The following is a 21,977-nucleotide window of genomic DNA, read 5'->3' on the forward strand; positions in this document are numbered from 1 at the left end:
GCAGCTTACAAACTCGTCCAGTGTCATCGACGCTTAAGAGAGATGTCGCTAGTGTCTTGTTTAAAAACTTACACACCTTTTGCGTAATATTTTATATGAACATAATTGTCTGTTCTCTGTGTTTGAAGCATGAATTTAATAGGAACTTAATTCGTATGATAGAAAGAGAAACACATATTTGTCTTAATCTATAAACCTACTCTAAGCATCCTATGGACCTACGATCACAGAGAACAGATTAACAGGCTCGAAGAAAGTAATCGATTTTGTGTGTGTAAAATTTGGCTGGTAAACGGCTGAATAATGCGTACCGTCGGTGCCTTGTGCACGTGTATTCATAAAATAGACCCTACAGTGGTTCATAGCCTCTTATTCAGTAACTTCTATACCTCCTCGTGGTACCAGTCGGGATACGAGCAACTTTGGTGGAGATCGGGTAACCAACCCCGGTGGAAGCCAAGGTCGTATGCTGACAGGAAAGGACCCCTCCGGCGAAACAGGGGGTTGGTGTAGCAGGCTTTGCAAGCCGTCACCACGAAAAATACTAAAGCACGGAACGAAGAACAAATAAATTCTTACTGGAACAATCGGAATGGATCCACGCGACAAAAAAGGACTGTGGATTGGAAACTCGGGACGTGGAACTGCCGATCTCTCAACTTCCAAGGGAGCACTCGAGTGCTCTCCGACGTATTGAAGAGCCGCAAGTTCGACGTCGTAGTGCTGCAGGAGGTGTGCTAGAAGAGCTCAACGGTACGTACGTTCAGAGATGGACATACCATCTACCAGAGCTGCGGCAACACACACGAGCTGGGTACAGCTTTCATAGTGATGGGCGAGATGCGGAAACGGGTGATTGGGTAGTGCACCATGGCCATGGCCAATCAATCCTCGAATGTGCAGGTTGAGCATCAAGGGCCGATTCTTCAATATAAGCATCATCAACGTGCACAGCCCTCACCTCAGAAGTACCGATGACGACAAGGATGAGTTCTACGCGCAGTTGGAGAGTGAATACGACCGCTGCCCAAAACATGATATCAAGATCGTCATCGGGGATTTCAATGCTCATGTCGGCCAGGAGGAGGAATACAAACCGGTGATTGGAAGGTTCAGTGCACACCAACGGACCAATGAAATGGGCCTAAGACTTATAGACTTTGCCGCCTCCAAGAATATGGCCGTACGTAGTACCTTTTTCCAGCACAGAATCCATCATAAGTACACCTGGAGGTCACCAAATCAGACAGAATCACAGATCGACCACGTTTTGATCGACAGTCGGCACTTCTCAGACATTATCGACGTCAGATCCTATCGAAGCGCTAACGTTGACTCGGACCACTACCTAGTGATGGTTAAGATGCGCCCAAGACTCTCCGTTGTGAACAACATTCGGTACCGACGCCAGCCTCGGTTAGATCTCGCGCGGCTGAAGCAGCCAGACGTCGCCGCAAACTACGCGCATTCACTCGAAGCTGCGCTGCCGGAAAAGGACGAGCTGGACGAAGCCCCTCTCGAGGACTGCTGGAACACTATCAAAACAGCCATCAGCAGTGTATCGGAGAGCTCCATCGGGCATGTGGTCCGGAATCAGCGGAACGATTGGTTTGACGATTAATGTAGGAGGGTGATGGATGAGGAGAACGCTGCACGGGCGGCCAAGATGCGCAGTGCCACACGACAGAACGTGGAAAGACACAAACAGAAGAAGATGCAGCGAAACCAAATCTTTCAAGACAAAAGCGCTACCTGGTAGAGCAGGAATATGCAGAGTTGGAGCAGCTGCATCGTTCTCAGGAAACGCGAAAGTTCTACCAGAAACTGAACGGATCCCGCAAAGGTTTTGTGCCGCGAGCCGAAATGTGTCGAGATAAGACTGGCAGTATTCTGACGGACGATCGTGAGGTGACCGATAGGTGGAAGCAGCACTTCGACAAACACCTGAATCGAGCCCTGGCGGCGGGGACAGCAATTTCGGCGGTGCAACAAACGGGGAAGAGGTGCCAGCCCCAACTATAGGCGAAGTTAAGGAGGCCATCATGCAGCTAAAGAACAACAAGTCAGCTGAAAAAGATGGCATCGGTGCGGAGCTTATTAAAATGGGACCAGAAAAGCTGGCCGTTTGTCTGCACCAACTAATTGTTAGAATTAGGGATGCGGAACAGCTACCGGAGGAGTAGAAAGATGGGGTTATCTGCCCGATCTATAAAAAGGGCGACAAGTTGGACTGTGAGAACTATCGAACGATCACCGTTCTCAATGCCGCCTATAAAGTGCTGTCCTAAATCATTTTCCGCCGTCTATCACCAATTGCGAATAGATTTGTGGGAACTTATCAAGCCGGCTTCGTCGAAGGTCAGTCTACAGCGGATCAAATATTTATACTGCGGCAAATCCTCCAAAAGAGCTGTGAATACAGAGCTCCCACGCATCATTTAATCGTGGACTGGAAAGCCGCATATGATACCATCGACCGGAAAAAGCTATGGAAAATCATGGACGAGAACAGCTTCCCCAGGAAGCTCATCAAACTGATTAAATCTACGATGGATGGTACACAGTGCTGTGTTCGGATTTCGGGTGGATTGTCAAGTTCATTCGAATCACACAGAGGGCTTCGTCAAGGTAATGGTCTTTCATGCCTGCTGTTCAACATAGCGATACAAGGTGTTATGAACCGAGCGGATATCAACACGCGGGGCACGATATTCAACAAATCTAGTCAATTCGTCTGCTTTGCCGATGACATGGATATTATCGGCAGAACATCTGTGGCAGTGGCTGAACAGTACACCAGACTAAAGCGCGAAGCAGAAAAGATTAGGTTAAAGGTAAATACGTCTAAAACAAAGTACATGCTAGCCAGTGGAATCGAGGCCGAACGACACCACCCAGTAAACCATTTGGTTTGTATATCTCGATTGCAACTGAGATATACGAAATCATATCTGAACGAAAAAGTTATATTTCACGCCATATAAGAACATATATGTACCAAAGTGGAGGCGAAATACGTGCGAAAATTTTGCACGAAACTATTTGTAATTCTATTTTGCGCAGTTTTTATAACACGCAACTAAATACTCCTGAATATATTATTAAGATATAATCAAATATTGCAATTGTCTATCCTGCTTTATAATTCACAGTCATGAATTGTATATGAAGACACGCACGACTGCAAAACAACTTATTGTACACTTCGATTTGACATACTCTAATCATTATACAATTCCAATGTGAAATTAACATGAAAACGATTTAATGTGAACTTTCTATTACGATTTTGTGTTATCTGGGCACTTGGGCAGTAGTATATTGATCGACGGCGATGAGTTTGAAGTAGTCAATGAATTTGTCTGCCTTGGCTCACTGGTAACGGCGGACAATGATACCAGCCGTGAGATTCGGAGGCGTATTATCAGCAGAAGTCGTACTTACTATAGGTTCCACAAGCAATTGCGGTCGAGCAGACTAAGTCCTCGTACAAAGTGCACCCTGTACAAGACGCTTACCCAGATAACACAAAATCGTAATAGAAAGTTCACATTAAATCGTTTTCATTTTAATTTCAAATTGGAATTGTATAATGATTAGAGTATGTCAAATCAAAGTGAACAATAAGTTGTTTTGCAGTCGTGCGTGTCTTCATATACAATTCATGACTGTGAATTATAAAGCAGGATAGACAATTGCAATACTTGATTATATCTTAATCATATATTCAGGAGTATTTAGTTGCCTATTATAAAAACTGCGCAAAATAGAATTACAAATAGTTGTCAAAATTTTCGCACGTATATCGCCTCCACTTTGGTAGATATATGTTCTTATATGGCGTGAAATATAACTTTTTCGTTCAGATATGATTTCGTATACGTCAGTTGCAATCGAGATATACAAACCAAATAGTTTACTGGGTATTAGACCGGTTGTTCTCTACGGGCATGAAACATGGAAAATTCTCGAGGAGGACCTGCGAGTGCTCGGAGTTTTAGAACGACGAGTGCTAAGAACAATCTTCGGCGGCGTACACACTTAATTTTTTTCGCCGAAATCGGCAAAAAAAATGCCGAGAATTCAACAGCTGAGCTCTCGGTAACCTTCTCGGCAAAAGTTACGTTTACTGATCACTCGGTAAACGCAAATGATATCGAATTGTCAAAATATACTGAGTACTTCGGCAAAATATGCTGACTCATTCGGCAGTTTTTCAACGAGATCTGGCAAACTTTACCTACGCGTTCGGTAGTTTTTTGACGAGATCTGGTAAAACATGCCGACACACTCGGTAGCTTTTTACCGAGATCCGTTGTATTTTTAAATTGAGTTTGCCGATTTTGTCAGCAAGGCTGCTGATTTCTCCTGTGAACCAAAAATCGCTGCGCGTATCATTCGCACCGTGCTAACCTTTTACATATACACTCGCTTGCCTCATCGGTGACGAACGTATGTGCATAGGGAACGAAACAAGTGATTTTTATTTTATCCCTCTTCTGCATTGTCTTTCCATTCAGCGATTTGTTTTCTTTTACAAATAAGCTTCGAACATTCGGCAATGATTCGCTTCAGTATAGATGTGATCCTAATTGACTCACAGGCGATGCGAAGCAACGTGATGAGAAGCGATGCGATTGCGAGGCGATCATATGCGGTCGCTTCATATAGATTGTTCTGTTGGCTAGCGCTGACGGTAACGTGTCTATTATTTGCAGAGTGACTAAATTGTTCAATAAGTTTGTCGTGTATATTAAAAGGACTACGTCTTCTGGGCTTTACATATGAGCAGAGGTGGGCACCGCTAACCGAAATTTCAGCTTCGCTACCAGCTAACCCGCTAAATCAAAACGTTAGCTAATTAGATAAATACAAAGAGCGAAAAATATATTCTCGGATACAGGATACACATTTTTATGTATCTAAAAGTTGTATTGTAAAGAAATATGTAGCAAGATCTTTATGAAATAATATTTAGTCCTTTCAGTAAATTTAAAATAGTCGGTAATACTAATTTACTTTTGTTTTCGTAGTCTACGACTATAGTACGTTTTGATAATGTTCGCACTTATTTTATGTTCCCTGTTGTTCCTTATTTTGCATTTAAAATTCAACCTGACCTTGCGCTTTTCTGTGCAATTCCGTGAAAAAATTTGCAGGCATTCACGAAAAATGTTTAAAGACCATTTTCACTTGCCACATTAGCACATAACAAAAGGGTAAAAAATATTTCCATGCGACAAAACAGTTTTCTAGATTTTTCATTCGTACATTCGTTTCATTTGAGTTTTCCATCGCTGTGAAAGTTTCTGTGATAGCTTTCCAAATAACATTTTCACTGGACTGCTTAAAAAAAGTTATTTACATTTTATTGAGTTTACAGTTGAGCATAACCCCGCCGATGGGCAACTGTTAAATGGGTAAAAAGGAAAATATTTTTTATGTTTTTTAAGAACGAAGTGTGTTCTGTCCCATGTTAATATTTAGATTTTCATTAAAAATATTTGTTTTATTATATGCTTAGTTCCTGAAATTTCAAATTCCTGCATTTTCAAAATAGTAGGGTAAGCGTACCAGTAGTGGCACATTTAGTAATAAAGTTTCAAGTTTTTAGTAAATATACAATGAAATCCAATGAGCCTTTCGCTGCCATAGAAAGTTTTGTGAAAAACTATTTTGCAGATAATAATCTTCGTTGGTTGTTAAGAAAACTTTATTCATTGATACCTGGTCCAACAATTATGAATTTATATATTAAGGCCATTACAAATATTTAAAACAGTTTTTGTCCTTCCGATGTTGGGTCACTAAAGGGGGGGGGGCGAAAAAAAAGAGATCGAGCCAAAAAATATGGGTTGTAAGTATTTTTTAGGTAAAGTTTAAACGTGAAAACCAAATCTATTCTAGCTTTTAAAGCCGAGGCAACGCTAGCATCAAACGGCATTTGTGCGAACGAGAAAGATAGCATTTGGAAAATCTTGATTATTTCTTAAATAACACTACAAAATAGTTTTACGAATACATCATTGTGTGTAAAACCTGTATCTGATATGATATGTCACTACAGTTGAGTATTCAAAACCATCTAATGAAAGCGCACTCTCATTGAAAGTTTTGCTTCGTCTTTTTTTCTCTCTAGCTTGGCTTAGCTTGGCGCTGGCTTGGCTTTAATACATACGTTATTATTTTCCATGCAAAAATCTACAAAAAAAAGGAAAAAAACGGAAAAAATTATTTTTGGACGATTTTCGGAAATTTTATTAGGATTTCCACTTCTGTTCCGTGCGTAAACTAAACTCGTACACTCAATTTTCGAGCTTTTCACGCTGTAGCGTCCACAGACAATTGATTTAAAAAAAATTAACACATATTCTACAAATTATTTTTTTGCCCCCTGAATTTTTAAGCCAAATCCCAAGGAGGAGGTGACAAAAACTTTAAAAATAATTTGCAATTGCCTAAGTGATGTCCGAGAAAATCGAAAAATCCCCCTTAAGGAGGCCTCGAATACTCGAATTTGTTAAATATTGATTTATTTGAGTCCGCGTACAAAAGTTTAGAATTTGGAATCCTTTGACCCAGTCTAAACCTGAGAGAGAGGCAATCCACCGCTGCCAGCTGGCAATCTGGCATGGTTTTTATGCACCGAACTTTACCTGCACCCTTTATTCTGCGCGATTCACTACCATCGCAAACGTTTGCTTTTTTCTTTGCTTTTATCCATTCACGGCGAATACTCGATCGATTCGCGAAGCGAAGCGCTACGATGCGATGCGATGCGGTGTGTTCGCCTTCGAACCCACATCCTCTACCTCAAGATTTGAATGAATCGTGCCTGATGCGATGAAAAGCCGAAGTTAGCTTGTTTTCGCTCGTGTGTATTTCCCCCTTACATGAAGCATCATGAACGTGTCAGCGTATCGACGCTACTGACTCATCCGTTGAACACAAGCTCTGTTGCTCATTCTTAGTACGATTCGCGTACGATGCATGAATTTGAATGCAACGAAGCGAATATCAGCAGCCTTGTTTGTCAGTTAATTTTGCTGAATGATCAGTATTATTTACTGCCGATATTCGGAAAAAACTAAAACCACTTTTTTGAAAATAGCAAAAAACCTCAACGCATGTAATAATAACGGAATAAATATTATCGCTTAGCCGCTAACCTCGAACGATGCGACCGATGTCTTCGACGCCAGCTCCGGATCGGTGTCCTCTCGCTTCATTCGATTCATTTGCGAGTGCAGCTCGGCCTGCCGCATGGCATCCGTTTCCGACAGGATGTCGAATCCGTTCAACCGGTCCGGCTTGAAAACGAACTTTTTCGCCCGAATATCCGAGATGGTACGAAGCAGGGTATCGAAACAGCGCGGCATTATGCCGCGGTACTGAATAACCCCGGTCATGGTATACGTTTTCCCATTGCCTGTTACTCCATAGGTGAAGACTTCATACGGATCAGCGCTTCAATCAACGGTTGAGCCACCGTCAAGTACAGTTCGTGCTGCGTTTCGCCCGATTCGAATGCGTGCCGGAACAGGTACATATTAGGGTGGGTGTGAAATCTTATAGTTGATTACAATTTCGGGCGGTGTTAAGACAACCATATTGTGAGCGGCCTCCCGCAGACAGGAAAGATCAGATTCGCACGGTAATGGAAATAGATCAGATTCACACCCCAAGCAGCACTTGCAACATCTTCCATGTGGCTATTAAGTCTTGTTTAAATTGCAAAAAACTTCACCGGTTACAGTATTGAAACACGCAACAAATAAGCAACTTCATGTTATTAATATGTTGGATTCAGGTTATCCAATACTTATACTGGCTGTCACAAATATATTAGTCTATATCTAGTAACATGAAACTTCATCGCAACATCGTGTTATTATAATGCCATTGCTAAACAATAATGTCACATGATGTTGCATCATGTTGATTACGGCATATTGTTAAATAAAATGTAACCAAACAAATACAACCAATGTAACATCATATTCCGCCATATTTTTATGAAAAAATATTTTTCAACGAAGGAATGTTTTTATTTTAACAATAATTACACGAACATTCATCAGGAATCCATGGCATTTACTAAAATATTATTTGATTACAGTATCTAGTTCGATTTTACACCGCATTTTTCCATCATAAACGAATTCTTAATCTGGCTGGGTTAATTCTTTAAACTTGAAAATAAATAAATTAATAACTTTCACGAGGCGCATCAAATAATACAACGCAAAATTATATTTTGCACGATAAATTTTGAATGGCATGGAGATTAGCTCATAATAGGCCCAAAAAACTAAAGTCGCATTAAGAATATTAATGTAAATAATTTTCGTCTTGGAGCCCAGAGAGGAAATCCCGGTTCCCGCTAAACATAATTCGTGATGAAGTTGCTCATAATTGTTTGGTTTTTGTGCGAGGAAAAAAGAGAAGAAAGTATTTTTGTTTTTGTTTTCACGCAAGTTTTGACAACGCGGCATAGGATTTCGTGGGAGTGCGAACAGGCTTAAAATCTCTTTTAGTATCGTAGTCGCAAGTTTTGACAACGCGACATAGGATTTCGTGTGAGTGCGAACAGGCATAAAATCTCTTTTAGTATTGTAGTCGCGAATACCTGCTTGTATTTAGATAACGCGCATTGGTTTTTGTGCGAGAAAAAAAGAGAAGGAAGTATTTTTGTTTATGTTTTTACGCAAGTTTTGACAACGCGGCATAGGATTTCGTGGGAGTGCGAACAGGCTTAAAATCTCTTTTAGTATCGTAGTCGCGAATGGATAGATAACGCGCATTGATGTTTCATAAAACATCTGTGTAACAATTGGTTGCATATAGGCTCCGCCTCTTGCGCTTTTTCAATCACATAACAGTTCGATAAAGGTAACTGATGCGAACTTTTACCATATTTGAATGTTTCAATTATAGTTGCGTAACCCTTCATGCAACAAATGGTGCTGCTTGGGACGGTGCTGGTTTTCAAATATTCTGAAAAAAGTCTATTACAATAAGTACAAAAAACTTAATATACTTCCAAATTTCTTACGCACCTTCACACGACGAAAATGAAATCGCTAGCGAAATGCCAAACAAAAATATTGAAATGCGCTGGCTGACGAAGTGACGAACGCAAAACGTTTGACATTTCTCGCTGTCATGTTGCCGCCAAAAAAACTGGTGGAACAAAAAATATCCCATGCATTTGCCGATTTATGGCAAAGCAAGATGCGGCATGAAATTTTACCGAGAGCAAAAATCAAAATTAAGTGTGATACAGGAGAGCGGAGTATGGAGGCGGAGGATGAACCATGAACTCGCACAGCTCTATGGTAAACCCAGTATCCAGAAGGTGGCTAAAGCTGAACGGATGCGATGGGCAGGGCATGTTGCAAGAATGCCGGACAACTACCCTGCAAAGATGGTGTTCGCCTCAAATCCGGTAGGAACAAGACGATCAGGAGCGCAGCGAGCAAGATGGTTAGACCAGGTGGAGCGAGATCTGGCGGAGAGTACTCGGTGTCCGAGGAATTGGAGAGCGGTATCCCTCAACCGAGTTACATGAAGAAATTTTGTTCAACAGGCTTTGTCTTAGGACGGCAAGCCACCTAAGTAAGTAGTAAGTGTGTAAAATCTGCCGGTGGCGGCCTCCAGAAATAGTTTGCCAAACGCATAAAAAAATATGCATGCACCTTTACCAATTTTACTTTGTGCTGGAGTTATTGCTGTTGCAGTTGAAAACCGTAATAATCGACGTGCGATATTCGGTTTTATTAGTTGAATCAATATATATAGAATGCCAGTGTCGCTGCAGTGCTCGTGGTAAACATCACACATTTGAAAATTACGTATTTACACTGTATGCGCATATGTGTGAGTGATCGATTCGAAACGGGAATCTGATTGTCAAACTAAAAAGGCAACCCAATAAAAAATCCTTCTGCTTTTCCGTAAATCACGTAGGATAAATCACCCGATTTGGTCGTTTTGGGGTATTTCGTCGGGAGGAAAATTTTCTATTGGGCAATTTGACAATGTAGTTCCCGTATCCCGACACGAACCAGCAACATGTTTGCCACCAAAATATCCATGAAACACCAGCGACACTGGCATTCTATATATATTGATTATACTGTTTTATTCTTGTTCTGTGTGTCGCAACTACACCACGTGCCACGTGCGACAGAGGTGAATTAAGGCGAAATGAGTCGTCATTGATTTTGTACATTTCAAAAGCAGTTTTTTGATTGAAGCAAAAATTCTTTTCATGAAAACATTCGCTGTGTTCAGTGTTCAGGCAAGAAGAATGCAGGGAATACATTTTTAATACAAAACCCCTGTTTTGTGCCCAAAAACTACTTCCGAAATAGGGCTTTCCGACGAAAAGTTAATGACTGCTAGTTTTCCGTTGATGGTAATCAGAGGTAATCAGTAATAATCAAAGCTATTGTCAATTGCAAGGAAAATTGTACCATCCAAAGTGCGATATCGCTCTCGCTCATAAAAGTGCTATTTCGCATTAAAACGTTTCGGTCTCTTCGGCGCACTTATTGCTTGGAAGATAACGAAAAAGTGCGCTGAAGATACCGAAACGATTTAATGCAAAATAACACTTTTATGAGCGATATCGCACTTTGGATGGTACTATTTTCCTTGTAATCAGCAATATTATCAATTTCCAACCCTTTCGTACGCGATGAATTATAACCGTCGCGGGCGAAACCATCGCCGGAATCGTCGCGGGGGCAAATATCGTTTATTTTGTCAAGTAAATCAATAGCTTACGTGCTAGGCAAGCATAATATATATATACTTATAACTTATATACAGCCAAGCAGATTCTTTCTGCGACGATTTCAAGCTATCAAAAAAGTGAGCAGCGCGTTTTGTTACCAAAGAAACGGACAATATCTTATTTTAAAAGTGCGTAGTAGCTCTTGGAAACCTCTTTTCCAAACTTTATCTTTAAATGACCACTTTAGAAGGGTCCATTTTTAGAGTGTACTTTCTACACGCTTAAAAAATTTTACCCACTTTGACAAAAAGTGGAACAGCTCAAAACATGCGTAATTTTTACACATTGAGTGTGTAAAGAGCGAATGAGTAAAGCCCCAAACACAATGCATACGGATTTTACTATACGTTGCGGCAATTTGACAGTTTTTACATAGGTTTTCTGTCAAATTTCCGCAACGTAGTAAAATCCGTATGCATTGTGTCTGGGCACGGGAACGACACTTCCAATACCAACCTGTACAAAAAAACGTAGCCAACATAGAGCGGGCCCAAGCTGACAGCTTCATAGATGGGCTCAAGCTGACAACCAAGTCGGATGTGTAAATAGTTAAATTTTGTTAGTTTTAGTTTGATTTTAGCCAAGGTTTTAGCATCACATAGCCAATGCCATCCAGGCAATTGATGCGAAATACATGAAACTGTGAAAATGGTTAGTTAAATTCGTTTTGTGAAATCGCTTTGCGTTTGCCGCCTTTTTCATGTGAGCAACGATAATGTGACGTCATATCAGCCCCCTGTGTCTGGGCCTTTACTCGTTTTATGAGTTCAACGCAGAAACTCATTAATGAGCAATATTTATTCAAAAATAAGTACCATTTCACCCAAAATTGAGCAGTACTTACACAAATTACGAGTAAATTTAACTCAGTTATGAGGTCGGCCTAAACCACTCAGAATTGAGAAATTGCCACTACCGTGTACCCCCGTTGGTATGACCTTCTTTAATCTGAACATTTTTAATCTGTACCCCGGTGGTATGAATGCATTCACATCAAAAACCGATCTAGCGTCACACACAATTGACGTTAAAGTGGACCGGTAAATTAAAAAAAAGCAAAAAATCTTAATGCGTTTCCTCTTGCTCAGGAGCTTTGGCAATATAGCTCATATGCAACTTATCTCTCTTCAGCACTCAAAATAGACCATTCCCAACTAACAATGGTAGCTGAATTGCAAGAGCAATGGCTGTTTACGAGTTGGTTTAAGGCGATCAACGCTGCATAAAGTAAGCCCTCAAATGGTGTTTAAATAAGCGATGTTTAAGCTACTTTAAGTTTTTCAAACCAGTTCTCTTCCAAAAGCTGATAAACACGCTTAATAGCGGATATTTTTGCTGAACAATCTGCTACTAAACAGCCATAAACATCAAGCCATTTTACGGCTGCTTAAAGTTGTTAAAGTGTAGAGTGGAAGCTTTCATTAGGCTCACAGCTTTCAAACTACTTCAAGGCTACTTAAGGGTGTTAAAGTGGCTTTACAAACTTCTACCAAGTTTTCTTTCGGCTCACAGCATACATAGTGTCAGATCATAGAATTTCGCAATTCGGCTGACAGCAAAAGTTCATCAGTTATCGATATTATCGACTGCTTCACGCTTGGCGGGCTAGGCTTCAGGTGTAAAGATATTCTCACTGTTTGTTCTGCAGATGCAAATGGGGCGGATCATACGGTCCCAAGCAGCACTTGCAACATCTTCCATGTGGCTATTAAGTCTTGTTTAAATTGCAAAAAACTTCACCGGTTACAGTATTGAAACACGCAACAAATAAGCAACTTCATGTTATTAATATGTTGGATTCAGGTTATCCAATACTTATACTGGCTGTCACAAATATATTAGTCTATATCTAGTAACATGAAACTTCATCGCAACATCGTGTTATTATAATGCCATTGCTAAACAATAATGTCACATGATGTTGCATCATGTTGATTACGGCATATTGTTAAATAAAATGTAACCAAACAAATACAACCAATGTAACATCATATTCCGCCATATTTTTATGAAAAAATATTTTTCAACGAAGGAATGTTTTTATTTTAACAATAATTACACGAACATTCATCAGGAATCCATGGCATTTACTAAAATATTATTTGATTACAGTATCTAGTTCGATTTTACACCGCATTTTTCCATCATAAACGAATTCTTAATCTGGCTGGGTTAATTCTTTAAACTTGAAAATAAATAAATTAATAACTTTCACGAGGCGCATCAAATAATACAACGCAAAATTATATTTTGCACGATAAATTTTGAATGGCATGGAGATTAGCTCATAATAGGCCCAAAAAACTAAAGTCGCATTAAGAATATTAATGTAAATAATTTTCGTCTTGGAGCCCAGAGAGGAAATCCCGGTTCCCGCTAAACATAATTCGTGATGAAGTTGCTCATAATTGTTTGGTTTTTGTGCGAGGAAAAAAGAGAAGAAAGTATTTTTGTTTTTGTTTTCACGCAAGTTTTGACAACGCGGCGTAGGATTTCGTGGGAGTGCGAACAGGCTTAAAATCTCTTTTAGTATCGTAGTCGCAAGTTTTGACAACGCGACATAGGATTTCGTGTGAGTGCGAACAGGCATAAAATCTCTTTTAGTATTGTAGTCGCGAATACCTGCTTGTATTTAGATAACGCGCATTGGTTTTTGTGCGAGAAAAAAAGAGAAGGAAGTATTTTTGTTTATGTTTTTACGCAAGTTTTGACAACGCGGCATAGGATTTCGTGGGAGTGCGAACAGGCTTAAAATCTCTTTTAGTATCGTAGTCGCGAATGGATAGATAACGCGCATTGATGTTTCATAAAACATCTGTGTAACAATTGGTTGCATATAGGCTCCGCCTCTTGCGCTTTTTCAATCACATAACAGTTCGATAAAGGTAACTGATGCGAACTTTTACCATATTTGAATGTTTCAATTATAGTTGCGTAACCCTTCATGCAACAAATGGTGCTGCTTGGGGTGAGTGCTTATGGATCAAAAGATGGCGGGTTCAATTCCCGGAAAAAAAGACATGCATTTTTAATTAGTTTAGTTAGCTTACTTATACGAATTAAAGTTATTCGAATTAAAAATATCGCGCACGACAATGTTCACGGCAAAATAAAAATGACGCGTTCCATTTTTTTTAATTTAAAAATAGATTTTTTTTTGGCTGCATAAAGGTTGATGAATCGTTGATTAAGCGGCTGGAAGAGCATATTGCAAAACTATTTCTCGTTCTAAAAATGGAATTGACAGCATTGCGCAAATTGGCTATTTAAAAGCGCGCAAAAACCTCTATTAAGCCTCATCGCAGCTTCGAAAGCAGCTTTTAACAAGTCTGAAGCTTGATAAAATCACCAGATTTAGATGTTTAAGGGCTGAAAAAAGGTTTTTATTTCTAAACCTAAACCATAGTTCAGCCACAGGTTGAATAAAATCAGCTATAAAAGTGTTTGATCAGCCTGAAATTGTTACTTGGGTTTTATTCGAAACTGCCGAGCCAATTTCGTATTATACAAACCGAACCTTTAGAATTCGCACATGTTTGAGATGTTTTCAAAACGTTTGTTTTCGTCAAATCAAAACAATAAGTTCATAGGGTGCGCGTCTTGCGCGTGTGTGAAAATGAATAGAGTTACCAAATATTCAGATTAAAAATTAACTCGCCCAATCTGAACGAGCTGTTTTTCATATTAGCGGGGGTTGAGTGTACTCATATTTTTGGGCTGTTCTAGAGTGACTATATACAGAGTGGCGCCAAGTCATCCCAAATGTATGCAATGCGGGTTTTCCAAGGTTTTTCTTTCTCTTTCCTGCATACGCGTTGGATAAGTCGTCTGCTCGATTGGAATGACACTGACAGATAATTATCATTCCAATTTTGACATTGTCGCCACTCTGTATATAGTCACTCTAGGCTGTTCCACTCTTGGTTCCACTTTTTGTCAAAGTGAGTCGGTTTTTACTAGAAATACTCAGAGGTGAGAGATACGCGGAAGTAGCCATTTTGGGAGCCAATCGAGCAGCGAGAATTGTCAAAAGGGAGCCAATCGAACACGCATATTGTTTGCTTAGATGTTTGATTAACAAGTATTGAAATAGTTATGAAATCTACTTAAGTTATTGTCACGAACCTTGAATATTATACTCGGACACAGTGTGTATAAAGCTTTGCGATGCATTTCACATTGATTAAGTTGAAAGATATATCGCTCTAATTGAGTTAAACAAAACAGAAGCGGATCACGTTGAAAACAATCAAGTTACACTGCTACACCATTTTGCTCCGCAGCAAGTGCTGGCAGTTTTTGTACATTGGTGCCAAATCGTTGGCTTTAGTTTTCGCGTATCTCTTACTGTGAGTATTTCAAAGTTTTACTCATTTTCGAGCTGAAACTCACTCATTTCTGAGTTAATCTTACTCATTCGTGAGTAAAATTTTTTAAGCGTGTATAAAGCCTACCCTCTCCTCGGTAATTACTCTCATTGGATAATCTTGATAATATGATCTATCTTGTCAAAATAAAATTAGATTTGGATTTGTAATAGTATATAGTATAGTAATAGTAATAGAGCAGATGGACTTATGGTCGCTGTCACTCGTCCAACAAAACCAGAAGAAGAAGAAGAAGAAGTAATAGTAATAATAGCTTTGTATAGGCCTCAAGCACAAGAACAATATGCTCGCTAGGTTTTTTAGATTCGGTAGTGATGTGTAGTGATGAGAGTAACTTTGGTTTTGCTCTTATATGAATTTGTAGCTTGTGTTTTGAATATCCTAAATAAATTTTTCAACGTACCGAGATTGCAACTTCTCCGTGAGATTGTGGATGAAAGAGCAGAAAATCTCGAGGCTATGAATAACGAATCAAAATCTTCAGCTGCTTTAGACGCAGTTAAAAGATATAGTTTCCGACCTTACGAATTGAAACGTATTAAATTTAAGAGTTACAACAAAAATGGGAGATCCAGACCATACGCTCGCAGTGGTCATCGGATAGTTTGCAATGATTCAACGATTTACTGCTTCGGTGGTTTTAATCCTAACATGCCGGAAGTGAATGAAGCGTCATGTTTGTTTCAAGAACTGTGGAAATACGATATCATTCGGAAGGAGTGGACACTTGTTATGGGGCCCAACAATGACTTACCACAAGAACTGGCTTCGAATGCCATGATTTTGCAAGGAGACACTTTAGTTGTAATTTCCGAATAGTTGCTAGAGTTGAGTATCGAAAAATGAAGATTGCTGCCATTTCAGGTATACGGGGGAACAGGATTTCCGTTTGGTGTGAATTGTTCAAATAGGCTGTACGTATGTCAACCTGGTAAGAAACCAAAAGAAATGACCGAAGTTGAAGTTAATGGCGAACTTCCTCCTGCACAGTATGGACAGACAATATTATATCATGATGGCTTTCTGTACACAATAGGTGGTACGGAAGGTTTCAGTTATACCTGTGATGTCTATAGGTAAAATATTATTATGAAAATTTAAAGTTATTTGATGACATTGGAGTTTTCAGGTTGAACGTGTTTTCTAGAACATGGGAGTGTTCCTACACTTGTCGAACCGACATTCGTGAAGATCCGCTAGGTCGTTACCGGCACGAAATAGCATATGATAATGGAAAAATATATGTAATTGGAGGAGGAACTAGCGATACTGCGTTCAGTCTAGCGTCAATACCCACATTCGATCTAAAGAAAAACATATGGACGTATACTGTAACGAAGCCAGATCCAAAGTTACCCGCACCAGGCGTACCATCGGCACGAAAGTGCCATTCGTGTGTACAATATAAAACCGACAATGGAACGGAAATTGTGATAGCCGGTGGCTACGACGGTCGTTTATATTATGGAGATATTTGGAAACTAAATTTGTCGTCTTTTGAATGGCGTTTGATGCAAAAATCTTCTTTGCCTTATCCATTGTTTTTTCACGGTGCGGCTGCTAGCAGTAGTGGGTGCATGTATATTTTCGGTGGAATAAAACTTAGTGTTACCAATAATGTCCGAACGAACGTCATATACAAAATGTGGGCAACTATTCCTAAATTAAGTGAAATTTGCTGGGAAGCAATTGTGCACTATAGTCCAAGCTTAACTAAAACTTCAAAACAAAAATTATTACAAATTGGAATTCCGGCGAAATTTGTAGAAAGAATTGACGAAACGTAAGTGAACGTTTAGGTTTCACTAGTTGTGGATAAGGCGTTCTCCACTTGCGAAAGGAGATTTGTGCCTCTGAGTTATCGAAACTTATTAATAAAAATTGATTAAACATAAATAAACTATAAAGAAATTTACACAACTTTAAGAAGACTTTTCTTTAACATCATCAGACTTATTTTGTTTGCGCGGTAATCATGCTGATCTCTTTTAGAAAATTGATTTACTCGAATGGATGTGTAACTGTTTAAGACTCGCCAAATCGGCGTTTGACTTTGTTTAATTGAGCTAATTTAACAATTTGAATTTGATAAAACGAAAAACTTCAAGGTGGACATCTACATGGGATGTATGTTTAGTGAAGTACGACGTAATATTTAGTTTTTTGTTTAGTTTTCAGACTATTTTATCAGTTTATTAGAATATTTTCAATGTATTGGCCATTAACAGTTAAATGATACAATTGCATTCACACACACTGCTACGCATGGTAAATGCTTCCCATTTTAACAAAAAAAACCTAAAATTTTGGAGAAATTGGTTTAGCTTTCAACAATTTAAGAAATGATTTAAAAAAGTAGTTTAAAAATTGTATAAATATCAATATGTTAGAACACGATGGAATATTGTGTATTTCTTTTAAGTGTGCTCCGTAGTTTGTTTGGATTGTGTAAACAAAACCAAAATAATGATTAATAAAACCCTGTTTTGCAGCCTTCAATTTCTTCGAAAAGGATAAATAAAATAAAAGAATTCAAATTAAATATACAGTAAAGTTTTGAAAGAATGATCCATAGACAATAAGGTTTTTGCAAATAATTTCAAAAGTTTTTGTCAGACCACCCCCCTTGAAATTTGGCTTGAAAAATCGGTGGGCAAAAAAATAATTTGTAGGGTAGGGTTTATTTTTTTTTTTTTATCAAATGAATTGTCTGGGTTCTACAGCCTGAAAAACTCGAAAAATGAGTGTACGAGTTGATTTAGTTTGATTTTTCTTCCGTTTTTGTCTTTTTTCGTAGATTTGTGCATGGAAAATAATAACGTATATTTTAAAAGCAAGAATAGATTTGGTTTTCACGTTTAAACTTTAAATAAAAATGCCTAAAATCAATTATTTTTTTGCTCGAATAAAAAAATCTTTGTTTTTTTTCGGCCCCCCCCCCTTCCCCCTTCAGTGGCCTAACACCGGAAGGACAAAAATTTTATAAAATATTTGTAATGGCCTAATATGCAAAAAAATTAATATTTTTGAAGGAATAAACAGTTCAGTTAGTTTACAAGATGAACCAGTCTATGGCTGAAAATTTCGAAAATAAAGAGAAAAAAAATCCAGTTAACGAAGAATAACTGCATTAAAATACATAATATAATATTTACTGCTACTGCTTTATCTGCTACTTAAGTTTTCACACAAGACTTTAATTTTGATAAAACTTTTTTTTCCATGTGTGGACTCATTACTGCGACCAGTATAGTTGATCTATTGTAATATCGCCCGGGTGTTTGCTGTATGACCTGCACTGCATTTCTTTTTGCTATAATCGCTATTGAGTGAGCGATATGCTTATTGCAAATTGCATCAAAAACGCGAAATGCAAGAAACTTGCAAACATTTTGCAAGCAAAATTCCAGCAGTGAGCCGTCAATTATTCATGTCAATTTATTGGGATTGACACGTGCAATAAGTTGACATAAATATTTGACAGCTCGCTGGTAGCATTTTACTTGTAAACTGTTTGCAAGATTTTTGCATTTCGCGTTTTTGATGCAATTTGCAATATTAAATTTTATGCGTGCTTGCGTGTATTGGGGTTTACCCTTCCTTCAAAGCTTAATCTACTTTACCCAATTATTCCTCGCTGCCAGCACTATCCCATATTATAGCCGTCCCTGGCGAGGACTCATTCGTACCTCTGACCAGTACACTTAACTATAGGAGGGACATTTGCACTGTTAAGAGGGTTCAGAGGGTAAATATAGAATTCAGCACGAAGGAAGGGTAAATGGAGGGGCCTGAGAATAAACCCATGCTAAAGTCACTTGACATCGAATGGCTTGATTCTACTAAGATTCGAACCCACAACCACTCGCTTGTCAAAGCAGACTCGGTAACCTTACGACTACGGAGCCCCCCTTGATAAAACTTTACGAGTCTGTGCTTTATGGGTCGATCGATAAAATTGATCGAAGAACAAGGGAAGTAAAAAGTAATATCGACCAAGTTAAGGATGTATGTAGTATGTAGATGCTCTATCTCTTCAAGATAAGCACTGCTCCACGTGCCCTTCGCAGCTCAGATTTTCTTCGGCTGGATTTTAGAAGAACTGATTACGGACAAAATGAGCCAATCAGAGCTATGTGTTGTATGTTTAATCGTGTATATAGTCACTTTGATTTTAATTGTTCTGCTAATTGTTTTCGAAATCGCTTGCAAAGTTTGAATGTAATCTAGTTAGCCTGTTAGTAGTAATTTACTATGTTTTATTCATGTAGACACTGTTGTCAGATGGATCAATGTTAATAAATAAATAAAAAAAAAAAAATAAATAAATAATCAGTTGGACATCGGTCGGTTTAAAAATGAACTATCCGTTTTCTTAGAACTATTAGTGTTGTGTCCCGTTCACTAAATATTGAAGTAATAAGTGTTCTTGCATGTGATTAGAAAACCAAAAATTGAAAAACTACACTTCTCAAACAATTTTGACTATTTTTTTAGTGATCTGGTTTTATGACAAAATTGTTGTACATTTTATATCCAACAACATATGTCGACCAACATTTGAAAGGGGCGGATAAGCCAACTGTCAAACAGAACGAGTGAGAGTTAATTTTCCTATTTGCTCCAGCAAAAAATAACTCTCACTCGTTCTGTTTGACAGTTGGCTTATCCGCCCCTTTCAAATGTTAGTCGACATATCTAATGATGATGGATCCCTCCCATGGGAAGGTGGTTTGACGATAGGGTTGCCAAGTGGCCGGTTTTTCACTTGTAAAGCCGGTGGCCGGTCAATCTGGCAAAAAGGCCGGTTTTCCGACGTATGGAGCCGGATTTGTACTTTTTGCCTGGTCTGTTAAATTTTCTGATAAATTTATTAGCAATCCTAAACAGTGGATCATTGAAGATCAAGATAGCTAGTTTTGCAGTGATAATACCTGGCTTCTGGCGGTAATATACATCAAATTGTCCACTAGCGCCAGAAGCAAGTAGCTGTCACTTACAAAATTAGCTATCTTCAATAATTCCCACGGGAAAATGTCAACCGACTCCCACTTTCTCTTTATGCCGATTACATGCTATCGCGACTGTCTAACGCACATTACACCACATTACAGACAAATCGTCTAATATGCTGACAAAACCCCCAACCCCCCCCCCCCCCCCCGGGCATTTTTGACGGCGGGACCGAGCCGCCGATTTTTGTAATTTGCAGTCTTGGCAACCCTATTTGACGAGCACTTCGGCATCCGTCTAAAATTTCATTTCCACATGTAGAATGTAATATTGCGATTATTATCTAAAATTTTTCTTTCGTCGGTTTAGTTGTGCGCCTAACAGTTGCGCGCAGCTCTGTTCTGGTTGCTAGCAGTCAAAGTATCTCTTTTACACTCTTACGAAATCTCGTAAGAAACTGTCAACGCAAGAGTGATGAGAAAAACAACAATATTTCTCTCTCGCTCATCAGCTGAATGCTAGGGTAGCTTGCTTCGTGTTTACCCGTTCAAACATGGACAAATTTTTCACAAACGCAATCAGCATTTAAATTTTATCATTTTCGGTTAACGTAAGACATTGTAACTGTGTTGTTTGTAAGTCTGTACGTAATAGGACAAAACAAATGTTATCTAAGCAAAGAATAAGAGCATAAACATAAAAAACTTACACGTGCTTACACTGTCAATAATATATGATTTACCTTTGCGCACAACTATATTAAACTGGAAAACGAAATATTTTCTCGGGAAGCACAATATCCCGCTTAGGAAAAATTCGGATGCCCGGCCGAAATCGAACAGAATCAATATGGCGCCGGCAAAATTTGACATTCAGAACCGGTTCGTCTTCTTCATTTTTCGCTCGCTTTTCTGTATGTCAAAAATGACATTTTAAAACGGGAGATACGTGCTTCACACGATGCTGCCTAATGTTGCAGTTCTGCATTACAGGTAAGAAAATAATATTCAACCTGTTTCTGCGGGATTTAGTTACTGATTTTAAATGCATTCTTTTTGTTTTCAGTTTTTTGTTTGCATTCTTTTTGTTTTCAGACCAAAGGTCCCGCTCATCTGGCTTCAGCTTCTGAAATGCACCGAAAACTAACAAAAATAAGCTGAACGTAAGAATGAACAATAAAGTAGTGTGAAATGCGCAAATGTATGTATTGTATTTAAATATTTATGATGACAGCTTTTTTTAATTAAAAAGTTACGCAAAAAACACAAACCGGTTGAATCGGTTTCGGTATCGGTTCTGCTCGTCATGGCTGACAGAAATCGAACAGAAATCTGGCAGACAAAACCGTTAGGCGAAATTTCTGCCAGAATCGGTTGTTGCATTTCTGCTAGTTTTCACGGGTGACGGCGGCCAGAAATCCGGCAGAATGCCTAGCAGAAAAAGTTTTTCGCTGCCAGATTTTTGTTTGATTCCTGCCGGGCGCGCCTAAGCGGGATAGTTTAAGTTAGATATATGTGTAGTATGTAGTATTCTACAATTTACCTTTACGTGTAGCATGTGTCTCGTAAAGTGAAATGGAGCGGAATTGAACTGATCTGATTTTAAATCAAGTCCGTTTAGGCCGAAGCACCGGGAGAGCTTACTCAGTTCCCTAGATGAAATGCTGGTATGAGGTATGTACAGAAATTTCTCTAGAAAACTGAAACCAAATCCTACCCACCATTCATGATATTTTGACTTACTCATGAAAACTTAAATTTATCGCTAGTTAGAACGAACGAGTGTTCAAAAATGATGTGGTCTTTATTTGCGTCATCGCGACATTTTCTTTGGGT

General features: G+C 38.9%; 1 protein-coding gene across 1 annotated transcript; it reads left to right on the top strand.

Annotated features, from left to right (window-relative positions):
- The first annotated feature begins 15,466 nt into the window (after window positions 1-15,466).
- LOC128735038 (kelch domain-containing protein 10 homolog) lies at window positions 15,467-17,600 on the top strand. Its single transcript, XM_053829498.1, has 3 exons — window positions 15,467-15,993; window positions 16,054-16,265; window positions 16,319-17,600. Exons 1-3 carry the CDS (start codon window positions 15,514-15,516, stop codon window positions 16,974-16,976), a joined length of 1,350 nt encoding a protein of 449 aa, XP_053685473.1. The 5' UTR covers window positions 15,467-15,513; the 3' UTR covers window positions 16,977-17,600.
- Window positions 17,601-21,977: the final 4,377 nt, after the last annotated feature.

This window comes from Sabethes cyaneus, chromosome 2 (assembly GCF_943734655.1).
Source record: "Sabethes cyaneus chromosome 2, idSabCyanKW18_F2, whole genome shotgun sequence".
Lineage (NCBI taxonomy): Eukaryota > Metazoa > Arthropoda > Insecta > Diptera > Culicidae > Sabethes > Sabethes cyaneus.

What these genes read in the sequence shown, in the direction of transcription:
- LOC128735038 (XM_053829498.1), top strand. Translation starts at nt 15,514, where the DNA reads ATGAGAGTAACTTTGGTTTTGCTCTTATATGAATTTGTAGCTTGTGTT. An exon ending in TGCAAGGAGACACTTTAGTT is followed by an intron (nt 15,994 to 16,053) that starts GTAATTTCCGAA and finishes CTGCCATTTCAG; the next exon opens with GTATACGGGGGAACAGGATT. An exon ending in TATACCTGTGATGTCTATAG is followed by an intron (nt 16,266 to 16,318) that starts GTAAAATATTAT and finishes TGGAGTTTTCAG; the next exon opens with GTTGAACGTGTTTTCTAGAA.